The sequence below is a fragment of the Eriocheir sinensis genome, chromosome 1 (genome assembly GCF_024679095.1).
Source record: "Eriocheir sinensis breed Jianghai 21 chromosome 1, ASM2467909v1, whole genome shotgun sequence".
Taxonomy (NCBI): domain Eukaryota; kingdom Metazoa; phylum Arthropoda; class Malacostraca; order Decapoda; family Varunidae; genus Eriocheir; species Eriocheir sinensis.
In genome coordinates, this window is record NC_066509.1 from 1,760,027 (window position 1) to 1,776,777 (window position 16,751).

The window sequence follows — 16,751 nt, forward strand, 5'->3', positions numbered from 1 at the left end:
TTATAAGTGATTTGCGTTTTTTTTTTTTTTTATTGTTTCCTTTTTTTTTGTCCTTGAGCTGTTTCCTTTACTGTAAAAAAATGTCCCTTGACTAGACATATATATACATCAATTCCTTCTCTTTTCCCTCTATTATTTTCCTACGATCTTTTCTTTCCTCTCATTCATCACCTCTGTCTCTCTCTCCTCTTCTTCCTGTCTTCATTTTTCTCTCCATCTTCTCGTTTTTTTCCTCTCTCATCTCTCACAGTTTTTCTCTCTCTCTTCCTTCTTCCCTCTTCTCTCATCTCCTTCTCCCTCTCTCTCTCTCTCTCTCTCTCTCTCTCTCTCTCTCTCTCTCTCTCTCTCTCTCTCTCTCTCTCTCTCTCTCTCTCTCTCTCTCTCTCTCTCTCTCTCTCTCTCTCTCTCCTTCCTTTCCTCTCATCCCCTCGTTCCTTCACCGTTTCTGTGTTTCCCCTCTTCGTGTCTATATAACCGTTCTGTATATTTGTTCAAACCACACTTTTGGCCTCTCTTTTTGACCTCTTTTTCTTTATTTCTTTCGCCGGAGCAGCGTTTAGTGACCTTTTTTGGTTGATGTCTTTGTTTTTTTTTGTTTTTTTTGTCCTTGCGCTGCCTCCCTCCCTTCCTGTAAAAAAAACAAAATACTATCGACCGTCAATATCTCTCTTCCTCTTCGTCCCCACTCACCCCTTGCATAGCTGTCTCGCCTCAGTTACAGACATTCATGCATTCGCTCACCTCTCTCTGCACACATACATCTCTCTCTCTCTCTCTCTCTCTCTCTCTCTCTCTCTCTCTCTCTCTCTCTCTCTCTCTCTCTCTCTCTCTCTCTCTCTCTCTCTCTCTCTCTCTCTCTCTCTCTCTCTCTCTCTCTCTCTCTCTCTCTCTCTCTCTCTCTCTCTCTCTTGTATGCTTGCTAACACCACACTGTCTCCCTTCAATGCCTCGCTTCGTCCTTTCTTTTTAACACACAAACACAGCTTTCTCGCCTCAATACAGACACTCATGTGCTTCCTCACCTCCCCTCTACATACATACATATATACGTCACTATTGTATCCTTGTCAACACCACACTATCCTTCCTTTCCCTTACACATAAACAGCTTTCTTGCCTCAATATAGACACTCATGCACTCGCTCACCTCTCTCTACATACGTATACACTCGCACACATCTTCTCTCACTTACTAAACTATTCTCTATGCTCGTTCACACCACATTGTCTCCCTTCAATACCTCTTAGCCCTTTCCCCTCTCACGCAGACACACAACTTTTTCATCTCTTCACACAGACGCACACACACTCATGGTCGTCTTCTCCTTTTCTCTGTCTATCTCTTCTCTCACGTACCTATATGACCCTTCTTCACACCAGGCTATCTCCCTTCAATACCTCTTCGTTCCCTTCCCCTTATAATCAGACACACAGCTTTCTCTCTCTCTCTCTCTCTCTCTCTCTCTCTCTCTCTCTCTCTCTCTCTCTCTCTCTCTCTCTCTCTCTCTCTCTCTCTCTCTCTCTCTCCTTCTCTCACACACACACACACTCTTGCTTCCTCATTCTTCCTCCCCCCCTCTCTCTCTCTCTCTCCCCTCTTTCCTCCCCTTTCCTCCCCTTTCTCTTCTCTCATCATTTATCGTTTCTGTCTACTTTTTTTTTCTCCTCTCTTTCCATCTCTCCCTTGGTGTATTTTCTTTCCACCCTTCACTCCACTCCCTCAGGTCCGTTCAAACAAAGTTATCTTACCCTTAACCCGGTAGCTGCGGGGATTATGTTTCTTAATATTAATATTCGTACTCGCTGCACTGTAACATTTCTTAGCCTCTCTTCGTCCCCTTCACTTTACAGACACATCTTAATCACCTCAACACACACACTCATGCTCGCTCTTAACACTCAGTTGGTCCATATACACAAGCACCCCCTCTCACTTACCTAACCATTCGTCTTCGTCCCTTCCCTTTACAGACACAGCTTGGTCACCTTAACACACACACTCATGCTCGCTCTTAACCCTCAGTTGGTCCATATACACAAGCACCCCCTCTCACTTACCTAACCAATCGTCTTCGTCCCTTCCCTTTACAGACACAGCTTGGTTACCTTAACACACACACTCATGCTCCCTCTTAACCCTCAATTGGTCCATATACACAAGCATCCCCTCTCACTTACCTAACCATTCGTCTTCGTCCCTTCCCTTTACAGACACAGCTTGGTCACCTCAACACACACACTCATGCTCGCTCTTAACCCTCAGTTGGACCATATACACAAGCATCCCCTCTTACTTACCTAATCATTCCTATATACATGTTCTCACCGTACCGTACCATCGATCTGTAATACCTCTCCGCTCTCTCGTCTCAATACACGGCCATGCACTCCCTCACCTCACTCTCTGTCCATACATACACACATACATACATACATATACACGACTTCTTTCTCTTCCCTGGTCTGTCAGTATACTTGTTCACTCTCCACACACTCTCTATCACTCTTTAATGCATCCTCGGCCTCTCTCCTTCACACACACACACACACACACACACACACACACACACACTAATCTCATCCCACACACCCCATTTTCTCTCCTCTACACAGACAGACACAGACACACACACTCTCATTCTCCAACCCTTTTTTTTCTCTCATTCACGGACAAGCCCAAACAAACCTCCTCATCCTCCCCCAAATATACACTACTCTCTCCCTTCCCCTTCCTCTCTTGCCCTCCCCCCTTCCCCCTTGTCCCTCCCCCCCTACTACCGCAACTCGAGAGGGGGGGATACGTCTGGGGGCAGCATGTGAGGGCCGCTGAGGCAAGGCGGCCCAGACCAGACGAGGGGCCGCGGGGTTGTCATGGAGACGGGCAGAGGCGTCCAACCGTCCCTCCCCCCCTTCCGACCTCCTCCCCCTCCCTAACCATGATGAACGGCGGGGTCACATACACACACACACACACACACACACACAAAAGCCCAGACACTCACCCCCCCTCCCATCTCATTCCCCACGCACACACACACATACACCCTCTCTCATACACCGCTATACACACACACACACACACACACACACACACACACACACACACAGGGAAGGGGGGAAAGGGGGGGAGGGGGTTAGTAACGAGACATGGAGAGAGAGAGAGTCGAGAGAAACAAATTAATTAAAGAAATGAGAGAAGAGATAAAATGATACAAAAGAAGGGTTCAGAGAGAGAGAGAGAGAGAGAGAGAGAGAGAGAGAGAGAGAGAGAGAGAATAAACACTGAAAATAGATGGAAGGAGACGAAGAGGTAACACAGACAGACAGACATAACATGCAGAGAATAGGGATTACGATAAGCCTTCTGTATTGACCCAAGCTAATTTAAGCCTTACTCTCTCTCTCTCTCTCTCTCTCTCTCTCTCTCTCTCTCTCTCTCTCTCTCTCTCTCTCTCTCTCTCTCTCTCTCTCTCTATCTGTTTTCTTCATTTTTTTCTGCTCAAATCTTTCCTTCTTTCTTCTTCTCTCCTTTTTCTTCCTTTCTTTCAACTCTCTCTCTCTCTCTCTCTCTCTCTCTCTCTCTCTCTCTCTCTCTCTCTCTCTCTCTCTCTCTCTCTCTCTCTCTCTCTCTCTCTCTCTCTCTCTCTCTCTCTCTCTCTCTCTCTCTCTCTCACACATGTGCTCTCCTTCACACGCTTCTAACTCATCCCTTATGCAACGTCTCCTTTTGTTCTGTGACCTTTGACCTTCCTGCTATACTTTTCGCCCTCACTGCCTGACCTCTCGCCTTCCCCTACTCGTACACGCACACCTTTATGCCCCTGATTGTCCCCTTTTCCCTCAGGTAACTTATCTAATATCTTGCTAAACCTTCTAATCCCTTCCTACAGTTATTTTCGATCCCCCTATCAGAGCTTATCGAGTCTTTTGTCTTTTTTTCTTATTTCTTTTATTTTCTTGCTTATACTCTCTCTCTCTCTCTCTCTCTCTCTCTCTCTCTCTCTCTCTCTCTCTCTCTCTCTCTCTCTCTCTCTCTCTCTCTCTCTCTCTCTCTCTCTCTCTCTCTCTCTCTCTCTCTCTCTCTCTCTCTCTCTCTCTCTTTACTTTCTTAAATATATACTCAATCCCTTTCGTTACTTACCTAATACCCGCTAAAACCTTCTTATTCTTCCCTAGTTAGTTTCTGATCCTGCTAATTGGGTCTGTCATTTCTTGCTCTTTTCTTTCTTTCTTATAATCTCTGTCATACCTTTTTGTTCTCTCTCTTACTCTTTACTTTTTTACTTATACTTTCTTCCTTTCGTTACTTATCCATTACCGGCTAAAACTTCATATCCTTCCCTCTACTTTATTTTTCAAACTTTTTATAACTGATCTCTTGCTTTTTTTAACTCATTACGTTCTTAAATAAATTATCTACCTAATGTCACGTATTTAATATATGCTAAATCTTAATATGCTTTCCTATAGTTTATTTATGTACACTTCTATAATTGATCCCTTGCTTTCTTTTACTCCTATGTACATCTATGTCTACCTAATGTCACTCTTCTAATATATGCTAAATCTTCAAATCCTTTCCTATAGTTCATTTATCTACCTTCTATAACTAATCCCTTGCTCTTTCTTTTACTCCTATGTACATCTATATCTACCTAATGTCACGTATCTAATATATGCTAAATCTTCTTATTACCTCTAGTTTATTTATCTAATCTTCTATAACTGATCTCTTGTTCTTTCTCTTCCTCCTATGTACATCTTTGCTTCCTTACATATTTACGTCTCTCCCTCACGTTGCTTGGCTATTACCCGCATATACACTCTCTTTTTAAGCCTCTATTCAGTCCTGTGTTGTTAATCTCTCTCCATCTCCATTCACTGTATACCTTGTTTTTTTATCCTCTCTCTCTCTCTCTCTCTCTCTCTCTCTCTCTCTCTCTCTCTCTCTCTCTCTCTCTCTCTCTCTCTCACGCACACGCCTCTCCCCCTCTCACATTTTTCCCCTTCGTCCCCTCCTTTCACACTCCCTCGCTCCGTCCACTCACTCTCTCTCCCTCTCTCTCTCTCTCTCTCTCTCTCTCTCTCTCTCTCTCTCTCTCTCTCTCTCTCTCTCTCTCTCTCTCTCTCTCTCTCTCTCTCTCTCTCTCTCTCTCTCTCTCTCTCTCTCTCTCTCTCTCTCTCTCTCTCTCTCTCTCTCTCTCTCTCTCTCTCTCTCTCTCACACACACTACTTGTCTGTTCATGTCTAGTCCATATCTCTGTCTGTCTGTCTTCTGTCTGTCTGTCTCGTTATCTGTCTTTGTATGTCTTTGTCTGTTTCTGTGGCCGGGTGTCTCTTGGTATCGAAAACACACACACACACACACACACGCAAATCACTTACCCACATCCTCCCCACAAACCTCCCCTCCTCTTCCTCTCCTCCCTCTTTATCTTTCTCCCTCCCCCTCACACACTATTTCACCCACCCACACCCGCTAACACCCTCTCCGTCCTAGTTGTTGGATCTAATACTCTAAACATGAATCTTTCTCGTCCAGTTCATGTTTCTCCATTATTCCAATCATCGGCCTTTATTATCTTAACCTGTGACCTCAAGAAAAATTATCTCACCAGCGTCTCTCGTGTACGTGTGTTTGTATGTTTAGAGGTGGGTCTTTAGACGGTCATTAGCGTATATTTAGGGGTGTCTTTTTTACAGTAATGGAAGCAGCTGAAGGGAAGGAAAAGGTCAAAAGAGGGGTCAGCTTCCTTAGGTTGTCTCTGTGTGTCGTTAGGGGGGTGTCTTAATGTGTCAGCCAGTCAGCCAACACAGTCAACACATCAGTCAGTTAATCAAGGTCTTTAAGAAATCTCCGTCAGTCAGTCTTGATCTTGCCAGTTCTCGATCAGTCAATGTATCAGTCAATGTGCTAGTCAGTCAGTCAAGCAATCAATTTCTTAGTACACAGTCAAACCTTTCGTCAGTCAATCCGTCAGTCAATTAGTTGAGGCCCAAACAAATGGCCAGTTCGACAGTCCACCCCAGTCATTGTTGTAAGCGCCCAAACCAATCCATATCGACCACAATGATCCGTTATTTCTACTCAAAACCAGATACTAACAAAGAAATTTCCTGTGTGGTTTTCGAAAATTCCCTCCTCCTTTTTATATCAACGCCAAACACTGGAGCTACAAGGAATTTCGTCGTATTATGTGTTTGGTTAGGGAGCTTACGAACTTCCTGTATTGGACTGTAAGACTGGCCCAATGTCTCCCGCCCCAGAACCTAACCCTGACTCATGACCTCCTCTCCCCCCCCAGCCTGCATGTGCCATCACGGGGGAGGGCCTGGACGACGCCCTGGAGCACCTCTACGACATGATCCACAAGCAGCGCCGCCTCGCCAAGACCAACAAGAAGAGGCCCAGATGATCCTCGACCTCCGACTAGTTGGCAGCCCCCGCCTCTGGTCGGACTTCTCGGAACACTTCGCGGGGCGCCGATGGGGGAGGCCCGTCACACGCCTCCGAGGGTGACGAGGCCGCCGCTCTGTCGCCTGAGGAGTACTACGACGACGACGACACGTGTGATGAAGCCCTGACGGAGTGCTGCTGAGGGAAGGGTGTCCGCTGGAGGTCATCTGTCTCTCGGTCTGTCCTTGTAGGGTGACGAGGCAGGCTGGGGACATGGTGGCTCGTGTGTTGACGCCTTGACCGAGTGCTCCTAGGGGCGGCTTGTGTCCATGCCGAAGGGTTTGTCTGCTGAGGATCGTCCGTGGAAGGTCCGTCTCTCTAAGGGTGACGATCCAGCCGCTGTATCGTCCACTGAGCACCACGACGATGCCTGCGATGACGCCTTAACGGTATGGTGTTGGCGAAGTTATCCTTGGAAGATGTCTCTGAAAGATCGTCGTCCGTGGAAGGGTTGTTGACGGCCTGCTGTCGAAGGAGGGTCGTGGAAGGCCCGTCTGCTAAGAAGCGTCGTACCAAGATCAACTGAGGGATGCTGCAATTGAAGTCTTTGTGTCTGGATGGCCGCTGTGCCTCAAACTCGCACGACGCTGCACTGCTTGGCGTTTCTTGTCTCCTGCAAGAGGTTCGTGGCGCCTCTTGGGAAGATGGGTGGCTTGTCTTCGCTTGAAACAGCCGCAGGAAGGTTTATGGACAGGCCAAGCTTGAGGAAGGTGAATACTCGTGCTCCTCAGGTAGATGGAGTCCGTCTCTCCGTCCCTGAGGTAGCCACTGACGAAGAAGGTCCCTCACCGATCAATTTTCTATAGAGTGAAGCGGTTTTTTGCAGCCTGGGGCCTCTGTGCTGCGGCCCCGTCCATAGGAAGGGTCGGGAGGCTGCCATGCCTTCCGCACCGCTGACCGCCTCGTGCTGAGCCGCGGCAGTTTGGTCCAATCCGTTGTGGGATTTGGCGGCAGTCAAGGAGAAAATCCCTCAAATCGATGGGGGGTGGAGCTGTGGAGCTGCGGCCCACGAGTCAACACACAGGACGGCGCCGCCACCACCCGGGCCGCTTGTGTTGCTGCGAGTCACAAATATAATTGCACGAGGGATAAACAGTTACAAGGGTGACTCCTCGAAGTGTCGCCCCGCAGCAGCGTTGACTGTCCATATATCTGTGATGTGAACTCTACATTTACCCTCGAGAGTCCTTTGTGACGCCAGGTGTTTTCTATGTCCACTAAACGATATACTCTTTACTTTCACCGCCGATGTGTTACACGTGAGTGCCAGTTGTTTATTTGTCTTATTTATTGTTCTCCACGAGCCGCCGAGGCGCCGCGTTTACGGCACACTCACCTCGATCCGCAGGCTGGGGCTCCCCGACACGCCTTTATGTTTATTTGTAATATTTACCGTGTTCCGCCAGGTTGCCAGGTGCCAAGTTTAGGTTAGTCGGCCACCCACGCCCGGCCCAGACTACCCGACGCGCTGTGGTGGTTGAGGCGAGGTAACCAACGCGACAGTCACCGTGGAGACGAGTTCACGCCACCTTTACGTTTCTTTGTCTCACGCATCGTCCTCCGCCATTTAAAAAGGCGTCGGTGGTCACAGGAGTCACCTCTATGCCACGGGGCTGCTTGGTCACCCCGACGTGCAAGGCGAGGCTGGCCAACACGCTTTTATGTTGAGGCAGAGTCACCGCGCACCCGTCACCGCGGAGACGACTTAATGCCACTTTTATGTCTGTGTTTATGAGCGTGTGGAGTGATGCACGCCCGGGCAACACGCCAAGGTGCCACACGCAGCACGCACGCAGCCCGGCGCCCTGCCACTGTGCTACACGCGCCTCCCACGGCACCGCTGTTCGCCGGGAGGGTCTCTGAGGCAGCTTACTGATGACGTGCCCGAGGCCTGTGTTGATAGGTCCGCCGGCCTCCTCGGGTCCTGGACTCACGTGACCCAAGGGCTTACCAAAACAAGATAAAAGTATAGCATTGATTTGGAAGCTTATAAAAGAGTGTCATTGCAACAGAAAAGCATCAGTAGACATTGGTAATAGTAACAATGCATAAATAGTCCTTATCAGTCATTATGTTTGTAGAGAAGCGTCAAGACACTTCTGAAACCCAAAATATATCTGTCTTTCGACGCTTTCCTCTGTCTGTTTCAGTTGGGATATCATGTTGTGGACTTTTAATTAGATTTCCGAGTGGCCCGTCTCCTATACCGTAAGAAAATGGTATCTACACATTGCTATGCTATATTAGGCAATGTATCTACACTGTCATACTAAAGCTTCCCTTATAATCATTGTGGGACTGTTCACGTGGCCCCAAACCCGAGTCGCCTGGAGGACCTGTCTGCAGAGGCCTCGGACGTGACCTAACGCTAGTCACCCGAGCTAGAGAGTCAGGCATCTAGTGAGTCTCTTTGTAACGTAGTCTAAGGTACGTAGCCGAGCAGAGAGCTAGGAGTAAATAGCCAGCTAGTCGTCTGGAGAGTCATGTAAGTAGGTACGTAATTGATAAGTTGAGTCGTTGAGTCATCTAGTCTTTCACGCCAGTCGTCCTCACCGCTGACGGGAAGGTGAAGTTGAGGGGATATTTTTTTAGTCTGGTAACGAGTGAGTGGGTGTTGTGTCTCCCTCCCTCTTTCCTGGTAACACTGTGGGCCGTTCGGTCAGTCAGTTTGTATACCGTTGTGAAACCCCATACCAGTCCCTGAATCAGACCCTCAAGAAATCTCCATCAGTCAGGGTGTCAGTCAGTCAGTCAGCCAACACAGTCAACACATCAGTCAGTCAATCAAGGTCTTTAAGAAATCTCCGTCGGTCAGTCTTGATTTTACCAGTTATCGATCAGTCAGTGTATCAGTCAATGTATCAGTCAATGTATCAGTCAGGGTGTCAGCCAGTCAGCCAACACAGTCAACACATCAGTCAGTTAATCAAGGTCTTTAAGAAATCTCCGTCAGTCAGTCTTGATTTTGCCAGTTCTCGATCAGTCAACGTATCAGTCAATGTATCAGTCAATGTGCTAGTCAGTCAGCCAAACAATCAATTTCTTAGTACACAGTCAATTAGGTGAGGCCCATACAAAGTCCGTCACTCAATCTTTATTTTGCCAGTCACATGTCAGTCACTGTGTCCGAAATCACTAGTCAGTCCATTCCTTAAGCCCTGAGTCCCTTATGATACCTCCGTCAGCCCCAGTCACTGTGTCAACCAGTCAGCCAGTCAGTCAGATAACCCCCGCGGTGAGGCCTTTGTACATACCGTGACGCATAATGACAATACTTTTCATACTGGTTAACAAGAAGAGAAAAGAAGAGAAAAAAATCAACCGCCAGGCTTTTGTATCACAGTTTGCCAGGGGAAGGATGGCGGCAGCGACTCACGGTTCACACATTGCTATATAGTAGTACAGTTTTTTCCACCAAACTTTCGCTGCCGTCATTTTTATTTCCTCTTTCTCTCTCCGTGTGTTTTTGTGGGTGACGAAAAGAACTTAACAATGGTGCAACGATTCTTTGGACATTGTGATCATTCTCTGTGGTGATATACATACATACATACATACATACATACATTAGATACTCAGTTTTCATACGCCATATTTTTTGCCCCCGGATATTGTACTGTTGTGAAAGGCGAAGCGATGGTGACGATATTATACTATGGTTGGTATTATAAAACACTCTCGCTTCTCATATACACTATTTCTAAAGGTCAAAGAGGGGATCAATCGGGTTCCAATGAGTGTTTCTTTAGGTTCACGGTACAGAAGAAGGCTCTAACTACCACCAGGGTCATAAAACTACTTCTGGAAATGCCCAAAACTCCTACGAAAGCCTTGTCAAATATATGAACTTTGGTGACAATGTTTAGTAATACGACTCTTTGTGTACGTTTTTGGGGCTTGTTTCGAAACGCACCTTTAATACATAGAGACACGTGTGGAGCGGACAGACAGACACGTGAATAAAAAGATTAATATGTTTTCTGTAATCCGGAATTCTTAAACGTCTCGGGGTCTAAGTTCGCCTATTTCAAAAGCCTCTGTTAGAAGTTCCTGGGATTTTCATGGGCTGCTTTGTGATCCTGGTGATAGTTTTACACGGCTTCTGCATTTTGAACGGGAATAACACCCATGACAACCCGGCTAATCTTCTCTGTGGCCTTGGAGAATAGTCGTGATGGGAGCCCGAGACGTTTAGTTAAGAATATGGACCTGTTGTGTGTGTGTCTGGTTTGTAATCTTTGCTGTCATTGGTGGATTTGTGAACCAATGACATACACGCTTTACTGACCGAGTTGTTTATATATAGTGTACGATATGGAGCTTTTTTGTGCCGTGTTGAAGTCGAAGGTGTGAAGTTGTTTTGCGGCGAATGATAATAATAATGATAAATAAAAACAGATGATAATGACGATAAGGAGGATAATAATAGGAGTTCTTTATAACACAGTCTGAGGGGCACCTTTAGCGTTCCCAGACTCACATAGATGACTATTTTCGAGTGTTTCTCTCTGTGATATGTTACATAGGTGTTACCCGGGTGATAAGGTGTGTGTACAGGTTGTGTGTGTGTGTGTGTGTGTGTATGTGTGTGTGTGTGTGTGTAGGAGTCACTCGCACAAGCAAGCACATATACACTGTTAGTCTGGTGTGTGTGTGTGTGTGTGTGTGTGTGTGTGTGTGTGTGTGTGTGTGTGTGTGTTGGTGTTTTGCGCCTTTGCTTTGCGCGTGTACATAGCGGAAGGAGGAACGGAGGAAAGAAAAGAAGAGGAGGAAAGGAAGAAAGAGGAGGAGGAAAGAGAGGAGAACACGGAGGAGGAAGAAGGAAGTGAGTGCCGGAGAGAGAAGGAATAACGGAGAGGGAGAAACGGAAGTATTGGAGATGAAAGGGGAAATGAAGAATGAAAAGAAGGTAAAGAAAGAAATATGAACAGGAATACAAGAAGAAAATAACACAGATAACTAAAAAAACGAAAAATAAAGATGAAAACAAACAGTAACAAAAGAAACAACAGTAATAAAGAGAAAGACAAAGAAATATAAAAGAAAAGGAAGCCAGAAAATATATTGAACAGCAGAAAATCTTTGAAATGTGAGGAAAAGAAGAAGAAAAATAAAAATAACTTCGCTATGATGATAATGCCAAATGTGAGTGAGTGAGTGAGTGAGTGAGTTAGCGATTTTTTTAGTGAATACGTAACTGCATGGATGAATAAGGGGGGGACTGACTGACTAATTAACTGAGAGAGAACGAGTGAGTGATTTTTTTAGTCAATCCGTAACTGCATGAATGAATATGAGGGTGAATGACTAACTGATTAACTGAGAGAGAGAAGAGAGAGAAGAGAGAGAGAATGGGTGAGTGAGTGAATAAGTAAGTGGATGGATGACTCAGTGAAATATCCAAGCGCTGATTCACCCCTATCAATCAATATTCGTAAAAAAAAATAGAATATAGATCGCAAGAGGTAGAAGTTAACGGGTTCAGAATTATTAAAGGACTAGAGGGAGATATCGAAGCGAGCGCCGACTCTCCGTTATATGTAAAAAAGTGTTCGTAGTAACGCTAAAAACGGGGAGAGAGAGAGAGAGAGAGAGAGAGTTCAGGTGTTGATGTTAAAAAGTGTGCGTGTGGAAATGTGAGTGTGTGTGTGTGTGTGTGTGTGTGTGTGTGTGTGTGTGTGTGTGTTTCTTGGTCTTTGTAATCACTAATAATGACGAGTTAGTTTTGCATGTAAAAGTTTTTTTATTTCAACAACTCTCCTCTCTCATACTCGCCCCCCCACCCCCCTCCTGCTGCCCCCCCATCACACCCGCCGCCCTTACCCCCCCCCACCTCACCCCAACCCCTGCCGCCTTCACCCCTCTGGCCGCGTTTAATAATGGAAGAAGACGAAAAGAGAGGAAAAATAAATCAAAGAAGAAGAAGATGAAGAAGAAAAAGAAGACTAACTATACAAGAAACAAGGAGGAAGAAGAAAAAGAAGTAGAAGTAGAAGAAGAAGAAGAAGAAGACGAAATGAGAGGAAAAAGAAATCAAAGAGGAAGTAGATGAAGAAGAAGAAGAAGACTAACTATACAAGAAACAAGGAGGAGGAGGAAAAGAAGATGATGTGGAGCAATAGGAGAAGGATGACAATGATGATGATGATGATAGTGAAGGAGAACAAGAAGTAGTATATCAAGAAGTAGAAGAAGAAAAAATTATGAAGATGATGAAAGAGAAGAACTGAGAGAGAGAGAGAGAGAGTAATCAGAGTGGGGCGGAAATGTGTTATGTAGAGTCATGGGAAGCTGAGGACACACACACACACACACACACACACACACACACACACACACACACACTAAAACAAGCTATTAAAACACCGCCTCTCTGGTTTATAGCGAGTCGTAACCTTTGACCCTAAAACCTTAATTCTCTTGACGCCACAGAAAGTGTTGTTTGTGAATGGGGAAACTTGTCAATTTTTCCCTTTTCTCTCTCTCTCTCTCTCTCTCTCTCTCTCTCTCTCTCTCTCTCTCTCTCTCTCTCTCTCTCTCTCTCTCTCTCTCTCTCTCTCTCTTATCTCTGTCTTTCTCTCTCCCTCCCTCTCTCTCCCTTCAAACTTTTCCCCCCCTCTTTGTCTCTGTCTCTCCCTTTCCCTCCCTCTACCCTCCTTTTCCCCTCCTCTTTCCCTCCTTCCCTTCTATTCTAAAACACATTAATGAGATAAAAAATACAAACACACACACAAACACAAACTCCCTTCTCAAAACAACAACCCGCGACGTTCCTTTTAAGAATAGAAAAAAAACACAACACGAACGATCTTCTTTTGTTTTCCTTGTCTTTTTATTTTACGTTGAAGTTTCTTAATGGCGGTGGCGAGTGAGTGAGTGACTGACTGACTGACTGAAGTGAGTGAGGGAAGTATCCGAGTTGAATATTGTGTGTGTGTGAGTGTGAGTGAGTGAGTGAGTGAGTGTTTGAGTGAGTGAGTGACGTGACTGAGATGAATCGTGTGTGTGCGTGTGAGAGTGATTGAGTGGGTGAAGTTAAGTATCTGAGGCGAATTTTGTGAGTAGGTGTGAGTGTTTGAGTGAGTGAGTGACGTGACTGAGATGAATCGTATGTGTGCGTGTGAGAGTGATTGAGTAAGTAAAGTTAAGTATCTGAGGCGAATTTTGTGAGTAGGTGTGAGTGTTTGAGTGAGTGTGTGTTTGTGAGTGAGTGTGTGAGTGGGCGTGGCTCTACGTAAATCCCCCTCCATCCCCCTTCCCTCGTCCCCTCCCAGCCAAGTAAAGGTGAACATCGCATGGCGCACAGAACACCAAGAAACAAAGAAACGAGAGAGAAAGAACGAAAGAAGGGAAAGGAAACTATATCAAAGAAAGGAGAAGAATATCTATATCTTGGTGTGTGTGTGTGTGTGTGTGTGTGTGTGTGTGTGTGTGTGTGTGTGTGTGTGTGTGTGTGTGTGTGTGATTCAATAGAGTGGCAGGCAAGTGTTGTATCTTTATTTATTGAAGGAAAGGAAAAGAAAGAAAGAAAGAAAGAAGGAAAAAGAAGGAGGACAAGTGGGATGGACGTCAGAGAAAAAGAGAGAAGAGAAAAAGGGAAAAGGAAATAAAGGAAAGGAGAAGAAAGAAAGGAAAAGCAATGAAATTAATGTAAAGAAAGAAAAGAGAAAGAAAAGGAAGGACAAATAGGATGGAAGTCAGAAAAAAGAGAAGAAAAGAAATAAATAAAAAACGAAAAACAAATTAAAGTAAAGAAAAAAAAGAAGGAAAAGAATGGGAGACAGAAGAAAAGATAGGAAAAGAAAAGAAAAAACAATAAAAGAAATAAAAAAGAAAAACAAATTAAAGTAAAGAAAAAAGAAAGAAGAGAACAGGAAACAAGAAAATATAGGAAAAGAAATTAAAAGAAAAAAACAATAAAAAGAAATAAAAAAGAAATGGAAGAGAAAGAGAAAAAGACGAAAAAGAGGAAGGTCCGCTGATAAAGGTCGAGGATTATAACAGTGTACAATAGTTTTTCATTTCTTTCTCTTTTTTCCATATGTATCTCGCAGTCCCCCGTCGACTCTAAAAACTACTAACTCAACCCACGTTCCGTTTTCTCTTTTGTCTATCGTGAAGTGTCATTATTTATCTATCTGTATCTTCTAATGTATTTATTTATATATGTACCTATTTTTCCACACTCCAAATTCTCACAACAAAAATATGGTATACCTCGTTTCCTATTTTTCTACTTCAATATTTGTTTTCCTATTCCTATGACGAAAGGATTGGTTAGAGAGGCATTCTATATTCTCTACGACAAATTGTATACTTCATTTCATTTCCTATTTTCCTACTTCAATATTTGCTATGACGAAAGGATTGTTTAGAGAGAGATCCTATATTCTCTACGACAAATTGTATACTTCATTTCATTTCCTATTTTCCTACTTCAATATTTGCTATGACGAAAGGATTGGTTAGACAGACATTCTATATTCTCTACGACAAATTGTATAGTTCGTTTCTTTTCCTATTTTTCTACTTCAATATTTGCTTTTCTATTCCTATGACGAAAGGATTGTTTAGACAGACATTCTATATTCTCTACGACAAATTGTATAGTTCGTTTCATTTCCTGTTTTTCTGCTTCAATATTTGCTTTCCTATTCCTATGACGAAAGGATTGTTTAGAGAGACATTCTATATTCTCTACGACTAATTGTATAGTTCGTTTCTCTTACTGTTTTTTTTCTACTGCTTCATTTCTTGTTTATTTGTGTATCTGTGTATATTTCTTCTTTATGTATTTATTCGTTAACCTGTTCAAACATCTAATTTTTCTCGATATTTGGTTCTTCGTCTCTCTGCTTATTCTTCCACTCAATTGTTCACTTATTTATGCAACAGAAGCTTAATATTTATCTATCTGTATATTTACCTAATTTTTCCACCCTCCAAATATCTCACAAAAACTGCCATACTTCGTTTTATCCCTATTTTTTCTACTTAAACATCTACTTATATATCCCAATTCATCTATTTATCTCTCTCCATATATTTATCTATTGTTCAAACCTACAAATAATGACAAGAAACGGTCTCTCAGTTACTCATGGACTCATCTACTTAAATCATCTACTCATATATCTTCATCTACTTATCTATTTATTTATCTATTTATTGTGTGTTAGTTGTAGGGCCAAAGGTGATAAAAGTGATTCATTAACTTATCCAATGTGTGTATATATGTTCTGCCTTCCTTGACATCCAACATAATTACTGAATGCTTTAATAATGTAAGTCGGATTTCCTCACGCGCTTTGAACCTCCAGACAACACATTATATATTTTCGTTACAGTGATTATAATTATGAAGTTCCGTGTGGCAGAAGTTACAGGTGTTCTCAGGTGCTTTCGGCTCTCACAATGACTAGTATTTCCCAAGGCCACGAATGAGCTTACTCGGGTTCTCATGAGTGCTTTTTCACATCCATGGTGCAGAGGTCTTGTTAATCTATCACTTGGCTCCTAAAACTACCCATGGAGACACTAACACAACCTCTACGAAAGTCTTATTATATCTGTGTGTGTAAACTCTGAAATGTTTGAAAATATGGATCACGGACGTAGAAGCCTTATTAAACTATCACTAGGCTCATGAAACTACCCATGGAGATATTAACACAACCTCTACGAAATTCTAACCATGTTTGTGTGTGTGTAGATCCTGAAATGTTTGAGAATATGGACCATGGACTTAGAAGCCTTGTCAAACTATCACGGCTCCTAAACTTACCTATGGAGATGCTAACACAACCTCTACGAAAGCCTTATCAAATGTGGGTGTGCGAGCCCCGAAGTGTTTGAGAATTTGACAGGGTTTTCCTAGGAGTTTGGGGCATTTCCAGAGGTACTTTTATGACCCTGGTGGTAGTTTGACCCTTCTTCTGTACCATGAACGTGGAAAAACACTCAAGAAAACCCCGATTAATCTCATCTTTGGCCTTTGGAAATAGTTAACATGAGAGTTGGAAGCGTCTGGGAACACCGACTCTGGACTCAATCTTCGCTCCTCCTCCTCTTCTTTCCTTTCCTCCATACGTGAGTGAGTGAGTGAGTGTGTGTGTGAGTGTGTGTGTGCTGGTTTGTGAAGGTAAAAAGAAGCATAATAATAATAATGATAATAATAATACTGTAACAATACTAATGATAATAATAATAATAACAGTTTTATCTTTAGCGGCGCCCCCGAAGGCCTTAGTATCTTGTATATCAGAACTGTTAACATTTACCGTACAAAATAAAC

The 16,751-nt window shown here is 43.9% G+C and overlaps 2 protein-coding genes and 1 long non-coding RNA gene across 4 annotated transcripts in view; 2 read left to right on the forward strand and 1 right to left on the reverse strand.

Annotated features, from left to right (window-relative positions):
• The window catches only part of LOC127003177 (ADP-ribosylation factor-like protein 4C), an 80,754-nt gene extending 68,285 nt beyond the window's left edge, over positions 1-12,469 (forward strand). Inside the window, exons 4-5 of one of the 2 annotated variants that reach the window (XR_007757022.1) lie at positions 6,306-9,246; positions 9,389-12,469. Coding sequence is in view for 1 of the 2 variants with exons in the window: in XM_050869584.1 (XP_050725541.1) it covers positions 6,306-6,416 (111 nt within the window). In the remaining variant the exon portion in view is untranslated. Of the gene's footprint in view, positions 1-6,305 lie in introns of both variants that reach the window. The other variant, XM_050869584.1, reaches the window with a different exon arrangement.
• LOC127002785 (uncharacterized) overlaps positions 1-16,751 on the reverse strand; it is a 109,738-nt gene that overhangs the window by 90,884 nt on the left and 2,103 nt on the right. The gene's annotated exons all lie outside the window — the stretch shown is intronic.
• Positions 12,692-15,675, forward strand: LOC127003330 (uncharacterized). Its single transcript, XR_007757049.1, has 2 exons — positions 12,692-13,522; positions 13,632-15,675. It is a non-coding gene; the product is annotated as an uncharacterized LOC127003330 (long non-coding RNA).